This window comes from Pituophis catenifer, unplaced genomic scaffold, assembly GCF_029215685.1.
Source record: "Pituophis catenifer annectens isolate HBS135680 unplaced genomic scaffold, rPitCat1.0.hap2 SCAF_8, whole genome shotgun sequence".
NCBI lineage: Eukaryota > Metazoa > Chordata > Lepidosauria > Squamata > Colubridae > Pituophis > Pituophis catenifer.
In genome coordinates, this window is record NW_027256888.1 from 77,213,093 (window position 1) to 77,231,257 (window position 18,165).

At 44.4% G+C, this 18,165-nt stretch overlaps 1 protein-coding gene across 1 annotated transcript in view; it reads right to left on the bottom strand.

The window, feature by feature from the left end:
* Positions 1 to 11,589: 11,589 nt before the first annotated feature.
* The window catches only part of GC (GC vitamin D binding protein), a 51,959-nt gene continuing 45,383 nt past the window's right edge, over positions 11,590 to 18,165 (bottom strand). Inside the window, exons 10-12 of the mRNA XM_070949109.1 lie at positions 17,713 to 17,810; positions 13,288 to 13,429; positions 11,590 to 11,677 (exon numbers count right to left, since the gene is read on the bottom strand). Coding sequence (XP_070805210.1) covers positions 11,618 to 11,677; positions 13,288 to 13,429; positions 17,713 to 17,810 — 300 coding nt within the window. The 3' untranslated portion in view covers positions 11,590 to 11,617. The remainder of the gene's footprint in view (positions 11,678 to 13,287; positions 13,430 to 17,712; positions 17,811 to 18,165) is intronic.

An 18,165-nucleotide genomic window follows, 5' to 3' on the forward strand; every position in this document is an offset into this window, starting at 1 on the left:
TCTAAGGTAGGTTAAATGAGGACCCAGATTGTGGGGGCAATAAGATGACTTTGTATAAATATACAAAAGGATGAAGGCTATTGCTTAGCGCATTGTAAGCCGCCCTGAGTCTCCGGAGAAGGGCGGCATATAAATCAAATTAAAAAAAAAACAAAAAACTAAATACGTGGGAAATCCTTGCATATTTCTCCATAATGAATTAATGCAGACTATTATATATGACTTCCAAATGGTTCAATTGCCTTTAGGTAAAGGTAAAGGTTCCCCTTGCACATATGTGCTAGTAGTTCCTGACACTAGGAGGCGGTGCTCATCTCCATTTCAAAGCCGAAGAGCCAGCGCTGTCTGAAGACGTCTCCGTGATCATGTGGCCGGCATGACTCAACGCCAAAGGCGCACAGAACGTGGTTACCTGCCCACCAAAGGGGGTCCCTATTTTGCCTACTTGCATTTTTTACCTGCTTTCGAACTGCTAGGTTGGCAGAAGCTGGGACAAGTAACGGGAGCTCACCCCGTTATGTGGCACTAGGGATTCGAACCGCCGAACTGCCGACCTTTCAATCGACAAGCTAAGCGTCTTAGTCACTGAGCCACCATGTTCCTTTGGGTATGGTTAGGACGGTGCATACTTTTCCAGCCTGCCTTATCTAGGTTTTCTAGCAAAACACATGGGAAAATCCCATTCGTGGAAAATCCACTTCGGGTTAGGGCAGGGGTTGGCAATCTGTGGCTCTGGAGCCGCATGTGGCTCTTTTATCCCTCTGCTGCAGAGAAAAGCAGCTGGGGCTGGTTCTCTGGCGCCTCATCTCTTGCTGGGTCTTGTGGGCGACGGAAAGTGGGACGGGCCCGCAGCAACCAGGCGTGGTTTTAAATCTTGCATGGGGGATGTTTGCGGCCCGGAGGATACTTTTCAATCAACGCCACAGGTAGCCCCGCGTTGCTGGAGGAGTAAAGAAGCTCAGGGTAGTGGGAAAAGGGAGCTGGCCCCTCTGAACCTTACACACCCACCCCAGGAGTCAGGCTTGGAGAAAACCGGAGTGCTGTCACCTTCTTTGCTGTGTTTTGGCTGAGCCCGGTCTTTTGCTTGAGGAGGGTCTCCCTGCTCAAGCACGCTCTCCTGGCCCTGCCACAGCCATCCAGGGGGTTGCGTGAGGAAAAGGAGGAGGAGGAAGAGGAGGGTCATCTTTGGGGAAGCCGCCTCTGCGGCTCGCACTTGCTCCTCAGCCAGCCCTTACACAGCACAATGAAAGAGAAAGAGAGAAACATAGAGAGAGAGAGAGAGACAGAGACAAACAAAAGTGAAAGAAAGAGAAAGGAAGGAAGGAAGGAAGAAAAAGAGACAGAGAGACACACACAAACACACACACACACACACACACAGACAGAGAGAGAGAGAAAGAAAGAGAGAGAGAGAGAGAGAGAGAAAGAAAGAGAGAAACATAGAGAGAGAGACATAGAGAGAGAGAAATAAAGGAGAGAGACAGAGACAAACAAAAGTGAAAGAAAGAGAGAAAGAAAGGAAGGAAGGAAGAAAAAGAGGCAGAGACACACACACACATACACACACACACACACAGAGAGAGAGAGAGAAAGAAAGAGAGAGAGAGAAAGAGAGAAACGGAGAGAGAGAAATAGAGAGAGAGAAAAAAGAGAGAGACAGAGACAAACAAAAGTGAAAGAAAGAGAAAGGAAGGAAGGAAGGAAGAAAAAGAGACAGAGAGACACACACAAACACACACACACACACACACACAGAGACACACACAGAGAGAGAAAGAAAGAGAGAGAGAGAGAGAGCAAGAGAAAGAGAGAAACAGAGAGAGAGACATAGAGAGAAATAAAGAGAGAGAGAGAGAGACAAACAAAAGTGAAAGAAAGAGAGAAAGAAAGGAAGGAAGGAAGAAAAAGAGACAGAGAGACACACACAAACACACACAGAGACAGAGAGAGAGAAAGAAAGAAAGAGAGAGAGAGAAAGAGAAAGAGAGAAAAAAAAGAGAAAAAAAAGAGAGAAAGCTGAACAACGCAAGCGAGGCAGGGTATGGCAAGAGGTGGCTGAGAGGGGAGGGGTGAGGCGTGGCAAACAATTTAACAACCGTTTCTCTATCCTAATGACCGACTCGGGAGGTGTGTCTGGGAGGGTCATGTGACTGGGTGGGAGTGAGTGATGTTGAGCTGGCCACGCCCACCCAGTCACACTGGTTGTTAAATTATTGGCTCCCGGTGTTTTCTTTTCTGTGGGAAACGGGTCCAAATGGCTGATTTAGGGTTAGGGTTAGCTCTCCATGAATTCGGACAGCAAAACAGATATCGCCAATGGATTCAGAGCCCATTGCTATGTTTAGGAGGTTCCATATTTTTCAGAGCCTGCCTTATCTATATTTTCTAGTAAAATACCTGGGAAAATCCCATTCGTGGAAAATCCACTTAGGGTCAGCGTTAGCTCTCCATGAATTCATGGAGCCTTGGTAGTACAGTGGTTTAAAGCACCCTGTTATTAACATTCAGCTGCCTGCAATTACTGCAGGTTCGAATCTCGCCAGGCTCAAGATTGACTCAGCCTTCCATCCTTTCTAAGGTAGGTTAAATGAGGACCCAGTTTGTGGGGGCAATAAGCTGACTTTGTATAAATAGACAAAAGGATGAAGGCTATTGCTTAACGCATTGTAAGCCGCCCTGAGTCTCCGGAGAAGGGCGGCATATAAATCAAATAAAAAAAAAAAAAGGAGATCGCCATTGGATTTGGAGCCCCTGGATATGGTTAGGAGGGTTTTTTTCGAGTCTGCCTTATCTATGTTTTATAATAAGATATATGGGTAAATCCCATTTGCGGAAAAACCACCTAGTGTTAGGTCGCCATAAATTCGGAGAGCAAAATGGACATCGCCAATGGATTTGGAGCCCATCGAAATAGTTTCGAACCGGTGTTATGTACATTTCCTGGTATCCTAGCGATTTGCACTCTGATTCAAGTGGCTTTTACTGCCACTCTTAACCACAGTGGCGCAGTGGTTAGAGTGCAGTACTGCAGGCTACTTCTGCTGACTGCTGGCTGCCTGCAATTTGGCAGTTCAAATCTCACCAGGCTCAAGGTTGACTCAGCCTTCCATCCTTCTGAGGTCAGTAAAACGAGGACCCAGATTGTTGGGGGCAATGTTGGGGGCAATTTTATACATATGGGCCCGGGGTACTTGCAGGAGCACCTTCTGCCGGCCTCCCACCATCCAGTGCGCTCGCATAGGGCTGCCCTCCTCCGGGTGCCATCGGCCAGGCAATGTCGGCTGATGGCGCCCAGGATGAGGGCATTCTCTGTGGGCGCACCGACCCTCTGGAATGGGTTACCCACCGGGCTCCGGATGGCCCCCGACCTCCGTTCCTTCCGCAGGGACCTGAAGACATGGCTCTTCGAACAAATCGTCTGATCTGCTGGGAGTTTTTAGTTCTCTAAGGGTTTTAATTGGATTATTTTATTTTATTTTATTTTATTTTATTTTTATTTGATGTATATGCCGCCCTTCTCTGGAGACTCAGGGCGGCTTACAATGTGCTCAGCAACAGCCTTCATCCTTTTGTATATTTATACAAAGTCAGCTTATTGCCCCCACAAACAGGGTCCTCATTTCACCTACCTTAGAAAGGATGGAAGGCTGAGTCAACCTTGAGCCTTGGAGAGATTCGAACCTGCAGTAATTACAGGCAGCTTTGTTAATAACAGGGTGCTTTAGACCACTGTACTACCAAGGCCCTTAATTAACTTAAATTAACTTATTAATTTATTGTTCTGTGGTTTTTATCTTTGTGAGCCGCCCTGAGTCCTTCGGGAGAAGGGCGGCATATAAATATGATTAAATAAAATAAATAAATACATACATATCTCTCTCTATATAAAAGCAAAAACCACTCGCGCATTAATCATGAAATGTCCAGAACCGTAAAGCCTTCAAACTTGAAATTTGCCATGTATGTTCCTCTTGGCTTCTAGGTGCTCACTAAGAAAGGATTTTTCGAAATGACCATCAGAGCTTTAGTATTTCCTATATTATGATTAACACGTTCTGATGCTAAGGAGTACTATTCCCCCTCCCTACCTGAAAAGAAATCTGACCAAATTGTTGGGGGCAAGAGGCTGACTCTGTAAACCGCTTAGAGAGGGCTGTAAAAGCACTGTAAAGCGGTATATAAGTCTAAGTGTTATTGCTAGTCCTTCCTTCCTTCCTTCCTTCCTTCCTTCCTTCCTTCCTTCCTTCCTTCCTTCCTTCCTTCCTACCTACCTACCTACCTACCTACCTACCTACCTACCTTCCTCCCTTGTTGGCGCAATGGTAAGAATGCCATATTGCAAACTAGCTCTGCCCACTGCCAGAATCGATCCTGACCAAGGTTTGACTCAGCCTTCCATCCTTCCGAGGTGGGTAAAAGGAGGACCCAGATTGTTGGGGGCAAGAGGCTGACTCTGTAAACCGCTTAGAGAGGGCTGTAAAAGCACTGTAAAGCGGTATATAAGTCTAAGTGCTATTGCTAGTCCTTCCTTCCTTCCTTCCTTCCTTCCTTCCTTCCTTCCTTCCTTCCTTCCTTCCTTCCTTCCTTCCTTCCTTCCTCCCTTGTTGACGCAATGGTAAGAATGCCATATTGCAAGCTAGCTCTGCCCACTGCCAGCAGTTCAATCCTGACCAAGGTTTGACTCAGCCTTCCATCCTTCCGAGGTGGGTAAAAGGAGGAGCCAGATTATTGGGGGCAAGAGGCTGACTCTGTAAGCCGCTTAGAGAGGGCTGTAAAAGCACTGTAAAGCGGTATATAAGTCTAAGTGCTTATTGCTGTTTAACCTGCTTCCTTTTGACAAGCTCAACGTTTTTGTTCCTCACATGGTGACAATCCTTTACTGTTCTGAAGGTGTCCCTTGAAAAAAATGAACCTCTGCTGACCCTCAGGGGAACTTAAATGTCTAGTAAGTTAATTTTTGATGCATTGGCCATCTCACCCTTTGAACTGCCTGTTTAAGATACACAACTGGGAGGAAGGTACCTTGATTTGAACAAGTGGTGGGAAAGTTGTTGACTTAGAAATAACAAATGGCAGTTTCTCTGCTAGGGGCTGGAAAAAAAATCCGCATACCATTCCATTCTGTTGATCACTTACATTGGGTGGAGTCTTTGAACAGGATAGAAGGAGCAATTTTTGGCCAGCTGAAGGTTGAATCTTCCGTTTGGTTTCACGGATTGTAGTTATTGAATGAGGATTTAAGAATCCTGTGGGGGATACGAGCTCAGAAGATCCATAAATACCTACTATGGACTTATCAGTTTTAGGAATTTTTCACATTAGCTGCTAGTGAGGTCTAGAAACTGTTTTATTTATTGATTTGATTTATTTATTTATTGGTTTGATTTATATGCCGCCCTTCTCCAGAGACTCACGGCGGCTTACAATGTGTTAAGCAATAGCCTTCATACTTTTGTATATACCTGCTTAGTAGGGCTTTCGCCCCCCCCCAAGCGGTGTTCTTTTTTATACAAAGTCAGCTTATTGCCCCCACAATCCGGGTCCTCATTTTACCTACCTCGAAAGGATGGAAGGCTGAGTCAACCTTGAGCCTGGTGAGATTCGAACTCGCAGTAATTGCAGGCAGCTGGTGCTACTTAACAGCACTTTAGTCTGCTGCGCCACCAAGGCTCTTCCTTTATTCTTGTCTATCTCCTCTCCTAATTGGGACGTGGTGGCTCAGTGGCTAAGACGCTGAGCTTGTTGATCGAAAGGTCGGCAGTTCAGCGGTTCGAATCCCTAGTGCCGCGTAACAGGGTGAGCTCCCGTGACTTGTCCCAGTTTCTGCCAACCTAGCAGTTCGAAAGCAGGTAAAAATGCAAGTAGAAAAATAGGGACCACCTTTGGTGGGAAGATAACAGCGTTATCCATGCGCCTTTGGCATTTAGTTATGCCGGCCACATGACCACTGAGGCGTCTTCGGACAGCGCTGGCTCTTCGGCTTTGATAGGGAGATGAGCACTGCCCCCTAGAGTTGGAAACGACTAGCACATATGTGCGAGGGGAACCTTTACCTTTACTTTTATCTCCTCTCCTGGAGGCTTTAATTTTGACAGACTACATTTTTCTAACATGAGTGGCCATGAATGTCATCCTCTTTCTACGTATTTCTCAAAGGGAATCATTTTTAACTTCCCTCGATGTTGCTTTATTCTCTCTTTAGTTCTACTAATTTTTTTTCCCAGGCTATATTTCAAGGTTTCTCAACCTTGGCAACTTTAAAACCTGTGGACCAACTCCCAGAATTCTCCAGCCAGCATGGGAGGGAGAGAGAGAGAGAGAGAAAAATCACTCTTGGGAACTCAAACAAATTAAACAATTAGCCGGAACGATGTCATGCACAGATGCCCTGCTGGTTAATACCTAACACAAAGGAAACAAAAATAGGTTTGTTCTGTAGCACTTCCCTTGATGACTTTATACCTCGAGGAAATTTGTGGTCACCCCCATGTAGGAGGACAAGATGAAATACGATGTCCTTCAATGCTATAGCAGAAAGTTAGCTGGGGATCTCTTGGGTGTTAAAATTAAGGGCACATCAACCCTTTTCTTCCTTTCATAAATTACATTTGAGATTTAAAATTTTCTTAAGCTTCTGCGAGCATAATGGACGCTGTTCTGAGAAGGTTCCAGGTGATGGAAGGTGGAAAGTGATGGCAGCCCAAGCAGTCGCCTTCATTATGAGAAGGCTATTATTGAATAGAATAGAATAGAATAGAATAGAATAGAATAGAATAGAATAGAATAGAATAGAATAATTGGAAGGGACCTTGGAGGTCTTCTAGTCCAACCCCCTGCTTAGGCAGGAAACCCTACACCACTTCAGACAAATGGTTATCCAACATCTTCTTAAAAACTTCCAGTGTTGGAGCATTCACAACTTCTGGAGGCAAGTTGTTCCAAAGATTAATGGTTCTCACTGTCAGAAAATTTCTCCTTAGTTCTAAGTTGCTTCTCTCCTTGATTAGTTTCCACCCATTGCTTCTTGTCCTGCCCGCAGGTGCTTTGGAGAATAGCTTGACTCCCTCTTCTTTGGGGCAACCCACGAGATATTGAACCACTACTATCATGTCTCCCCTAGTCCTTCTCTCCATTAAACTAGACATACCCAGTTCCTGCAAGCGTTCTTCATATGTTTTAGTCTCCAGTCCCCTAATCACCTTCGTTGCTCTTCTCTGCACTCTTTCTAGAGTCTCAACACCTTTTTTTACATTGTGGTGACCAAAACTGGATGCAGTATTCCAAGTGTGGCCTTATCAAGGCCTTATAAAGTGGTATTAACACTTCACGGGATTTTGATTGTATCCCTCTGTTTATGCAGCCTAGAACTGTGTTGGCTTTTTTAAAATTAAGAATGATGTATATGGCTGCCCAATTCAGACTCTGGGCAGTTTACAGAAATAGAACTAGTGATGAAATCTAGCCGCTTCTATCTGGTTCGGGCGAACTGGTAGTGGTGGCTGCGGGAGGCTCCGCCCACCCACGTGGACATCATGACGTCTTTTTTTGCGTGACATTTTAAGCCTCTGCACACGCACATTGGCAAACGGTAGGGAAGATACCCTTTCCCCCTGAAAATCAGACATCCCCTGATAATAAGCTCAATCGGGCTTTTGAGTGCATGCACTAAAATAAGCCCCCCCCAATAATAAGCCCTCCCTGAAAATATTTAAACACATGTGCAGCCGGTCCCCGCCATTTCCTCTGGTTTCCTCCACGTGCCCCAAAATAATATCGCCCTGAAAATAAGGCGAAGCGCTTATTTCGGGGTTCAAAAATAAATATAAGACAGGGTCTTATTTTTGGGGAAACACAGTAAGTAAATTTCACCTCTGAATAGAACCCAATACAAGATCTAGTAAACCTCTCACTCCTGTGGTGACAACAATGAAGCCAACCAGCTGATGGGCGCCATATCACCTTGACGTCCCAAGCCTCTCTGGCAGAACCATGTCTTCAATGCCTTTCAAAAGGATTTCAAAGTGGGGGTGTCAACTTGCAAAGCTTTCAAGTTGCCATGAGCAGGAGGGAGGGAGAACTGGAGTGCATTCCATACATTCTTCCTGACCGCAATCAGAAGGAGGGTGTTGGATTTCACAGCCAGCCAAAGTGGTTAATTGGAGAATGTGATTTATGACATGGCCAGAGAGGAGGGGAGAGACAGGGTCATAGGGGAACATAAATCTACGTGGGATTAGTTCTAACTGCATCCGAATATTGCCGAAATGGTGCTCCTAATAAATGAATGTATTTCTTTTGAAGTTCGGCTCATGGCTCATGAATTAATTAGGGCATCTTTCGGAAACTTCACAGGGGGCCAACTCCACAGGGGGTGATGTTCTACAGGGAGGGATCCACCACAGAGATCTTCTTGATCCCACCAGATGGATCTCCTTAAGAGAGGCGATCTGTAGCATAATCATGCTTCCTTGCTCTGCTGATTTGGATAGATATAACTGGGGGAAAAAAGTCCTTCAAACAATCTGACCCCCCCAGGGCATGTAAGGTTTTGAAGGTGATAACCAGCCCCTTGAATCAGATCTTGAAGTAAGTTGGCAGCCGATGCCACAACCGCAAGAGAGGTAACACGTGTGGAAATCTAGATTTGCGCCAAATCACGAAAGCCACCAAGTTTTGAAGCAACGGAAGCTTCCAGATTCTTTTCAACTTTCCAGATACTTGTGTAGCATTGCAGTAAGTTCAAGCTGGGAGGTGAGTAGGGGGTGGGCAACTGTGAGTAGGTCCAGGAAAGGGCATCACTGCTGGTCCAGGAAAGGGCATCACTGTCGCACAATCCGCAGTTGTGTGAAGGCCCTCTTAGCCACGACTACCACCTGGGTCCTTGAGCAGGGGTCGTGAATCTAAAACAGAGGTCTTCAAACTTGGCAGCTTTAAGACTTGTGGACTTCAACTCCCAGAATTCTGGGAGTTGAAGTCCACAAGTCTTAAAGCTGCCAAGTTTGAAGACCTCTGATCTAGAAGAACCTTCAGATTACGCTGTGTTTATTATAAGTGGTTTTGGGGTGTGTGTGTGTGTGTGTGTCAAAGAGGGTGGATATGATTATATGATCAAAGTCCTGCCCACTTTTTCTTGATTCTTTTGACCTGTAGGCAGCCTTGGTTCATTGACCTAAATCCATGGTGGCGACCCAGAGGTGGCACGCAGAGTTCTCTCTGTGGGCACGCACACCGCCGCCAGCTGATCGTCTGGTTTCCAGTGGCAGCCAGCTGGTCTTCGCAGGCACCGGAGCGCCTGAAAACGGCCTGAAAACAGCCAAAAATACAGCCAATAAACAGGCTTTTTCTGGGCCATTTTCAGGCAGTTTTTGGTGCTATTTTCAGGCCGTTTTTCATGCCATTTTCAGGCCGTTTTTTGGGCTATTTTCAGGCCAGTCTTAGACCATTTTCAGGGCAGTTTCTGGGCTTTTTTCAGGCCGTTTTTCAGGCCGTTTTCCAGGCCATTTTTCCAGGCCGTTTTCAGGATGTTTTGGGGGCCATTTTCAGGCTGTTTTTCTGGCCGAAAACGGCCTGAAAAACGGCCTGAAAAACAGCCTGAAAAATGGCCTGAAAAAAGCCCAGAAACTGCCTTGAAAATGGTCTAAGACTGGCCTGAAAACAGCCCAGAAAACAGCCCGAAAAATGGCCTGAAAAATGCCCAGAAAATGGTGGAAAAATGGCTGGAAAACAGCCCAGAAAACCCAAAAATGTCCTGAAAACCAGCCTGGAAACAGCTCGGAAAACAGCCAAAAATGCCCCAAAAACAGACATGCGTGTGCCGGCCAGCTGGTCTTTGGATTTCCAGTGCTCTGGCGTGTACAAAGACCAGCTGGCCAGTGCACATGCGTGTGCCAGAAACCCGAAAACCAGCTGGCATGCACGCACATTCCGGTTTGGGCACTCGGTGCCGAAAAGGTTCGCCATCACAGACTTAAATCAACCGTTTCTCAATCTTGACAGGCTTGAAGTTATGTGGACTTCAACAGCCACAATTGGAGTTGGGTTATCACACCATCACTAGAAAGGTTCTGTTTCTAGTAGACCTCTGTCAAACCTCTGTTCATTCACAGGATGACTGACGGCATCCCCAAAAGATGTAAAATTCTTAGCAAGCCACAGGAAGCTTACAGTGTTGGCACGAGAGATCAACCAAGAGTTGAGAAGGTGTCTCGTTACCGCGTTCCTCTGTTTTGCAATCCTAGCGTAGCTGAACCGTCATTTCATACCTCCGACCTTCTTTTCCTCCCCATTTTCATCAGGTTTAAAACAGCCTCTTATTGTCCTGGGTTTGGATTTTAAAAGAGTACTTTATTCTAAGCACGGTATTCAAGCTAACACTCAAATTACTTAGGAGCAAAAACATGTGACAACGCTGTCACATGGGTGAGGATGAGCATCTCGCGATACAATCCAAAAAAGAAAAAGGAATCCTTCAAAAGTTTGACCCCCCCTCCCAATCCCCCCTCCCCCTCATCCTTTAAGCACTGGAAAATAAGATGTAGGGAGATTATGTTGGCTGGGGCATCCCAGCAAACATCTGGTGGGCATCGGATGGCAGAATACTTCATTTCTTCAATGAAGGAGAATATTTGTAGCTTAGGGTTGAAATGAGGGGGTCCTGGGTGCTCTCCAAGCTTGGTTGTTTTCTTGCAGAGATTTCATGACCCAAACACAACATCATCAGTGTTAAAATGGGGTTTGTGGCGAGGAGGAGAAGGAGGAGGAGGAGGAGGAGGAGGAGGAGGAGGAGGAGGAGGAGGAGGAGGAGGAGGAGGAGGAGGAGGAGGAAGAGGAGGAAGAGGAGGAGGAGGAGGAGGAGGAGGAGGAGGAGGACTTGGTGCTCTCTGAGCCTGGTTGTTTTCTTGGAGACATTTCATTACCAAACTAGATGATGTCATCAGTGCTAGAGGGAAGTGGGATTTGTGGAGAGGAGGAGGAGGACTGTGAAGTCTATGGCGCTCTTTGAGCTTGGTTGTTTTCTTGCAGACGTTTCATTACCAAACTAGGTAACATCATCAGCTGTTTTCACCTCGTTTGGGTAATGAAATGTCGCAAGAAAATAACCAAGCTCAGAGAACACCAAGAACCTCTCACTTTGTTTCTTCCACCCCAAGAAACACAGAGAAGCAGCAAGAGGAAAGATAGAATGTCGTACTATTTGATAGATGGTGTAACACTGCCACCTGCAGGCTGAAACAAGAAGCGTTTTGCTATGACATAACGGACATTTTCTAATGGGAACCTGTCTTCCAGCTTGCAAATGTTGGACAAACATTTCAGAAATAATTCTGGACTTTATGATAGATTTTGTGTCACTTTATTTCAATTCCTTCTTCTTTCTGGGATAGAGAGGGGAAAAAAATGGAGGGAAAAATTAACAATAGGATGATGGAGGAATATAACGTAAAATGAAAACTATTATGTTCATCTACAGAAAAGCATTCCTGAACGTCAGAACTTACATATTTCTTTGGTATGGAATTTCCTCCCTCCTATTCTTAGGAGAGTATTATAAATGAATATAATACTAACTTTTTCTAGTGTCTCACCTACCTGAGTATTTTTTAACATGAGAATGTTCTCAGGATTTGTTTTCTATGCAGTCAGCTAGGAAACAAATGGTAGGCACTGGGTCTTTGACCTGAAACGAATAACAATAACAACAATAACACCTTGATGGACTAATTCAGTTACAGCTCTCAAATCTCTAATGTATATTTTTTGGGATAAGTGATTTTGGCAATTGTCCCATCTCCACTCAATCTGGTGTCATCCCGCTAAACTTGATTCATCAATTGCTGTAAAAAAAAAAAAAACCCACAGGTTTTATGTGATGAATATTCTCTAAGCGGAGCAAGTCTCATACGCACAAATAAATGCAGCTTCTTCTTAGATGACTTCCTAATCTGGTTTCCGATTCCATTGCTTTTTAAATGTTTTTAATATGTTTTGTTACTGCTTTTTAATTTTGGGGCCAAATTTACATAGATCTTTCTAAATTGTTTTTAATGTTTGTATTTATGTTTTTTACTTTGGCTGTACACCGCCCTGAGTCCTTCGGGAGAAGGGCGGTCTATAAATTTGATAATAAATAAAATTAAAAAAATAAATATATTCATGAGGTCTGCTCTGCCAATATAAATCCCAATTAACGAACACCTCTCAAAATTCAGTGATGGTGATCAGATTCATTCATTCAAATCCGTTCATTCTCCCGCACCATTCAAAGGGAGTTCATCCCAAATTCTATTACTAAAAGTCTTTGATGAACACCCTTTGAAAGGTGCGAGAGTAGGAATGGATTTCAGGAGGAAAAAAAATTGCAGACTACAGGAACCAGGAACATCACTCAGGTGACCCTGAGGACACAGATAAACCTCCAAGTGGCCTCAATGATTTTCTAAAAAGGATGCAAATGACCAGCTGTCTGCAAAGAATATAAATCCTTCCATGCCCCACCATCCAGTCTGAGATGAAGAAGCTTCTTGGATGAGAAGCAAAACCAGGAGTGAAATGTAAAATTTGTTACTACCGGTTCTGTGGGCGTGGCTTGGTTGGGGGGGGGTGTAATGTGACTGGGTGGGCGTGGCCAACTTAAAAAAAAAACTTTTCAAAGCATTTTTTCTAATGCTTTGAAAAGCCTCTGCCAATCAGGCAACTCAGCTGGGATTGTCAGAGAGACTTTTTAAAAAATGCCTCTCTGCAGATCAGGCAACTCAGCTGGGATCGTCAGAGAGGCATTTTAAAAAATGCTTTGAAAAGCCCCATTGCCGATCAGGCAACTCAGCTGGGATCGTCAGAGACTTTTCAAAGCATTTTTTTTTACCACCTCTTCGGCCAAGAGGTTGCAGAAAAACATGCTTTGAAAAGCCTCTGACGATCCCAGCTGAGCCGCGGGATCATCAGAGGCTTTTTTTTTTTTACTTTTAAAAGCATTTTTTTCATCGGAAGAGGTTGTAGAAAAAATGCTTTTAAAAGTAAAAAAAAAAATCTCTGATGATCGTGCGGCTCAGCTGGGCATTGGGGGGGGCGGGCACAGGGATTTTTGCTACCGGTTCTCCGAACCACCCGCCGCCATCGCTACCGGATCGGGCGATCTGGTCCGAACCGGGAGCATTTCACCCCTGAGCAAAACGCCTTCAAAAGGAAAAAAACAAAGGAAGTCCAGTTGCCTCCTGAAAACAGCACCTTTGGGACAACCATAACCTGGATGATGGGGAATCTCTACAGACTTGTGAACTCGGATCTTACCTGTATTCCACAATACGTTGGAGGTGCATTCAGATGACAGCACTTGGTAACGTAACTAGTCCTTTGTTCAACCAAAGCAGACACCTGATCTTCAGCATCCACAGTACCAGGGGGGAGCAGGGTTAATGCATTTGCTCTAAGTCTGAAATTTGAGATAGGAAGTTATCACCAATCCCCCCTTTTTAAGGTAAGAAAACACAGATTCCTCAGAAATGACCAAGATCTGATTTCATATAATCAGGGGCAAGAAAATATAGTACAGGTAGACCTCAGCGTACAACTGCAGCAGAGACGAAAGCTTCCGTTGCTAAGCGAGACTGTTGTTAAGTGAGATTTGCCCCATTTTACGACCTCGCTTGCCAAAAGGGATCACGTCACCTCAGGACTGTCACTGCGTTTTTATATTTACCAGCTGAGCTCTATTTTTGAACTATAAGACTTTCCGTAGTTTGCCAAGTCCTTATCTCTGATGCTACTACGCATGTCCACATTCCTTTTCTTTTCTTCCTTTGTTCTCTTGCCAGGAGAGGTCCGGCAGGAGACCTCGTTGCCAAGATGTAATTATTTTAGCTAGTGAGATGTTTTCTTTTTCTTTATAACAAATAAATGAGTTTTCTTAGAAGATATTTCTTCGGGTTTGTTTTCTTAAAATGTTCTCGCAAGGAAAAGTCACGATCCGCCCCTCGTAATCAAGGTACGATTATCCCAGAGCCAGGATGGGATTAATCAATGCCCTGACAAGGACACCGTCATAAATATGAGTCAGTTGCCAAAGCGTCTAAATTTTGATCATGTGACCAAAAGGATGCTGCAACGGTCATAAAATGGTCATAAGTCAACTTTTTCACTGCTGTTGTCACTTCAAACCGTCACTAAACGAATTGTGGTAAGTCAAGGACTACCTATATCTGTATTTTCAAGCCAGTTAGGTCTACATTCATAACAGCATTACAGCTAAACAAAGTTTTTTTTGAGGGAGGATTTGAAATGTTCAGCCTCTGAGGGCTACCACAAATGTAGGTGGTTGAAGTAGATACAAAGTCAAAGTTTGTGTTAGAATATTCATGACTGGGAAGACATGGTAACAAGGTCAGCCAATGAATAGGCATAGCAACCAAGTCAGCCAATTGGGAGCTGAGACAGAGAGGAGCCAGGGCGTGTCTTAGTCTGCAGCTTCTGATTCTGTGCAGAGAATTGAAACTAAAACCAAGCAGTCTGTGTATGTTTGTCTGCTCTGCTAAAATGAAACTAACTGTTCTCTCCTGCCTTGTGTTGCAACTGCTACTACTTTGAAGAAGAACTCTGATATTGGTATTGTAAATACTTCATCTATTATTGTGTATATAAAGAAGTTAATGAATCCTGCTGAATCAGTTTATCTGTGGGTGCTTCTGGATTTGATTTTTTGCAAGAAACTCTGACAGTTTGTCTCTTTTTTTCTTTTCACAGATTGAGCCCAATTTACAGAAAAACAGTCAATGAAACTCAGGTTTTGCTACGCATGTTTTACTGTATACAGTAAAGTAGTCCTCGACTTACAACAGTTCATTTAGTGGCTGTTTGAAGTCACATCACTGAAAAAAGTGACTTATGACCGTCTTTCGTATTTACAATTGTTTCAGCATCCCCACAGTCATTTGATCAAAATTCAGATGCTGGGCAACTGACTCGTATTTATGACGGTTTGTAGAGTCCCGGGGTCACGTCATCATCTTTTCCGACCTTCTGACCAGCAAAATCAACGGGGAAGCCAGATTCACCTTCACGACCGTGTTACTATCTTAACAAGTGCAGTGATCCACTTAACAATGGTGGCAAGCAAGGTCGTAAAACAGGGAAAAACTCACTTAACGTTTCCCTTCACAACAGAAATGTTGGACTCTTATTATACTGAGGCTGAGCAGTATAATAAGAGTAAATATGGACACATTTTTTTTAATTTTTTTGACACAAATAGGCCCAAATTTTTGCAATGGGCATTTTAAAGAGGAATTCCTATATCTTTACGGGGAATTTATAACTAAGGAAGCACATTGAAAATGTTCTTCTGTCTGAAAAACAAACAAGAACAAGCAAGAAAGCAATTTATAATTCCTTAAATGGAATCCCAGGAGAAAAAAAAAAAAAATGCAGATTTTGGGGGAGAGCCCAGCCGGAGATGACAACTTGATTAATCAAACGTATCTTATCAGATTGAAAATTGAAACCATCCATTTCAGTTGATTCCTTTGAGAAAATGATCATTGGTCAGATAGACAACCTCTAAGATGGGGGTGTCGATTTCATTAAGGGCCGCATCAGGGTTGTGTTTTTTTTTTTTTTTTAATTTGATTTATATGCCGCCCTTCTCCGGAGACTCAGGGCGGCTTACAGTGCGTTAAGCAATAGCCTTCATACTTTTATATATTTATACAAAGTCAGCTTATTGCCCCCACAACTGGGTCCTCAATTTACCTACCTTAGAAAGGATGGAAGGCTGAGTCAACCTTGAGCCTGGGGAGATTCGAACCTGCAGTAATTGCAGCCAGCTGGTCTTAATAACAGGGTGCTTTAGACCACTGTACTACCAAGGCTCTTACCAGTGTTTGACCTTGGGGGGGCTGGGGTGGGTGTGGCCAGGGTGGGCGTGGCCAGCTCGACATCACCTGTGTTGGGGGCAGCTGTGGTGAACAAGTGCTAAGGCAGGACTTCTCTCAGAAGTTCCCTCACTCTCCACAAACAACGGAAATGTTGGGTTCAATTGAGGTCATAAGTCGAGGACTACCTGTATATTGCTAGATTTCTATTAGCCTTCCTTCCTCCCTCCCTCCCTCCCTCCCTTCCTTATTTCTTTCCTTTCTCTTTTCCTCCCTCCCTTCCTCCCTCCCTCCCTCCCTTCTTTCCTTCCTCTTTTCCTCCCTTCCTTCCTCTTTTCCTCCCTTCCTTCCTCCCTCCCTCCCTTATTTCTTTCCTTCCTCTTTTCCTCCCTCTCTCCCTCTTTTCCTTCCTTCCTTCCCTCCTTCCTCCCTCCCTCCCTCCGTCCCTTATTTCTTTCCTCTTTTCCTCCCTCCCTTCCTCTTTTCCTTCCTTCCTTCCCTCCTTCCTTCCTCCCTCCCTCCCTTCCTTATTTCTTTCCTTTCTCTTTTCCTGCCTCCCTTCCTCCCTCCCTCCCTCATTTCTTTCCTTCCTCTTTTCCTCCCTCCCTTCCTCTTTTCCTCCCTCCCTCCCTTCCTCCCTCATTTCTTTCCTTCCTCTTTTCCTCCCTCCCTTCCTCTTTTCCTTCCTTCCCTCCTCCCTCCCTCCCTCCCTTCCTCCTTTCCTTATTTCTTTCCTTTCTCTTTTCCTCCCTCCCTCCCTCCCTTCTTTCCTTCCTCTTTTCCTCCCTTCCTTCCTCTTTTCCTCCCTCCCTCCCTTATTTCTTTCCTTCCTCTTTTCCTCCCTCCCTTCCTCTTTTCCTTCCTTCCCTCCTTCCTTCCTTCCTCCCTGCCTGCCTCCCTCCCTTTCTTATTTTTTCCTTCCTTTTCCTCCCTCCTTTCCTCTTTTCCTTCCTTCCCTCCTTCCTTTTCCCTTCCTGCCTCCCTCTCTTTCTTATTTTTTTCCTTCCTTTCCTTCCTTCCCTCCTTCCTTTCTCCCTTCCTCCCTCCCTTCCTTTGTCCCTCCCTTTCTTATTTCTTTCCTTCCTTTCCTTCCCTCCCTCCCTCCCTCCCTCCCTTCCTTCTTTCCCCTCTTTCCTTCTTTTTCCTTCCTTGCTCTCTTCCCATCTTCCTTTCTTTTTCTTTGGCCTTCCTCTTTCCCTTTCTCCTTTCCCGTCCCTTCTTGGCATGCTCAAATGCAAAAGGGGAAATATTTCTCCTTTTGCTTTGTTTTTAGTTTCTTTTGGTAGCCCACTGCCAGCGAAAATGGAGCCCTCTGTTTTTGCTGGCAGGGGACTGCAGGAGGCCGTTGCGGCCAAAAATGGAGCCCAGGAGGGCCTCGTGCGCCCCCCCACCCCGAGTTCCATTTTCACTAGCAGAGGCACTGCGGGCCGGTCCTTCGCTGTTTCCAGGGCGGCCCCACACCAGATCTAAGCATCTTGTGGGCTGGATCCGGCCAGTGGGCCTTATTTATTTATTTATTTATTTATTTATTTATTTATTTATTTATTTATTTATTTATTTATTTATTATTTTATTTTATTTTATTTTATTTCTATACCGCCCTACTCCCGAAGGACTCAGGGCGGTGCACAGCCAAACAATAAAACCCATCCATACAAAATTTAAAAGTAGAATAAAATCAAATTAAATAATTTTGGCCCCGACAAATTTAAAACCCCAAACTATTTAAAACCAATTTTAAAATTGAATGTATAAAATACTAAAAGATATTTAAAAATTAGTTGAGTTTGAGTCTGCTCTAAAGTGTGATAGAATATAAATTTCCATGCAAATATGGTTAAAACTTTACCTCTTGAGGAATTCCACATACGTGTGATCGGAATATTCCCCACAAATCTCATTTCCTTTTTCAATCAAAGCGTGCAGTGGGGCTATTGTTTTCAAGTCCTAGAATTCAGAAAAAAGTATCGTTGCATTAAGGAAGAATATTACCACATTGTAAGGTATTCCAGCAAAGTGCCCCCAATACAGGTGGTCCTCGACTTACGGCCACAATTCAGCCCAACATTTCTGTTGCTAAGCGAGACGGTGGTTAAGCAAGTCCCCCCCCCCATTTTATGACTTTCCTTGCCACAATTGTTAAGTGAACCCCTACCAGTGATGAAATCTAAAATTTGTTACTACTGGTTCTGTGGGCGTGGCTTGGGGGGGGGTTAATGTGACTGGGTGGGCGTGGCCAATTTTTTTTTTAACTTTTAAAAGTTAAAAAAAAGTTAAAAGTTTTTTCTACAACTAGAGTTGC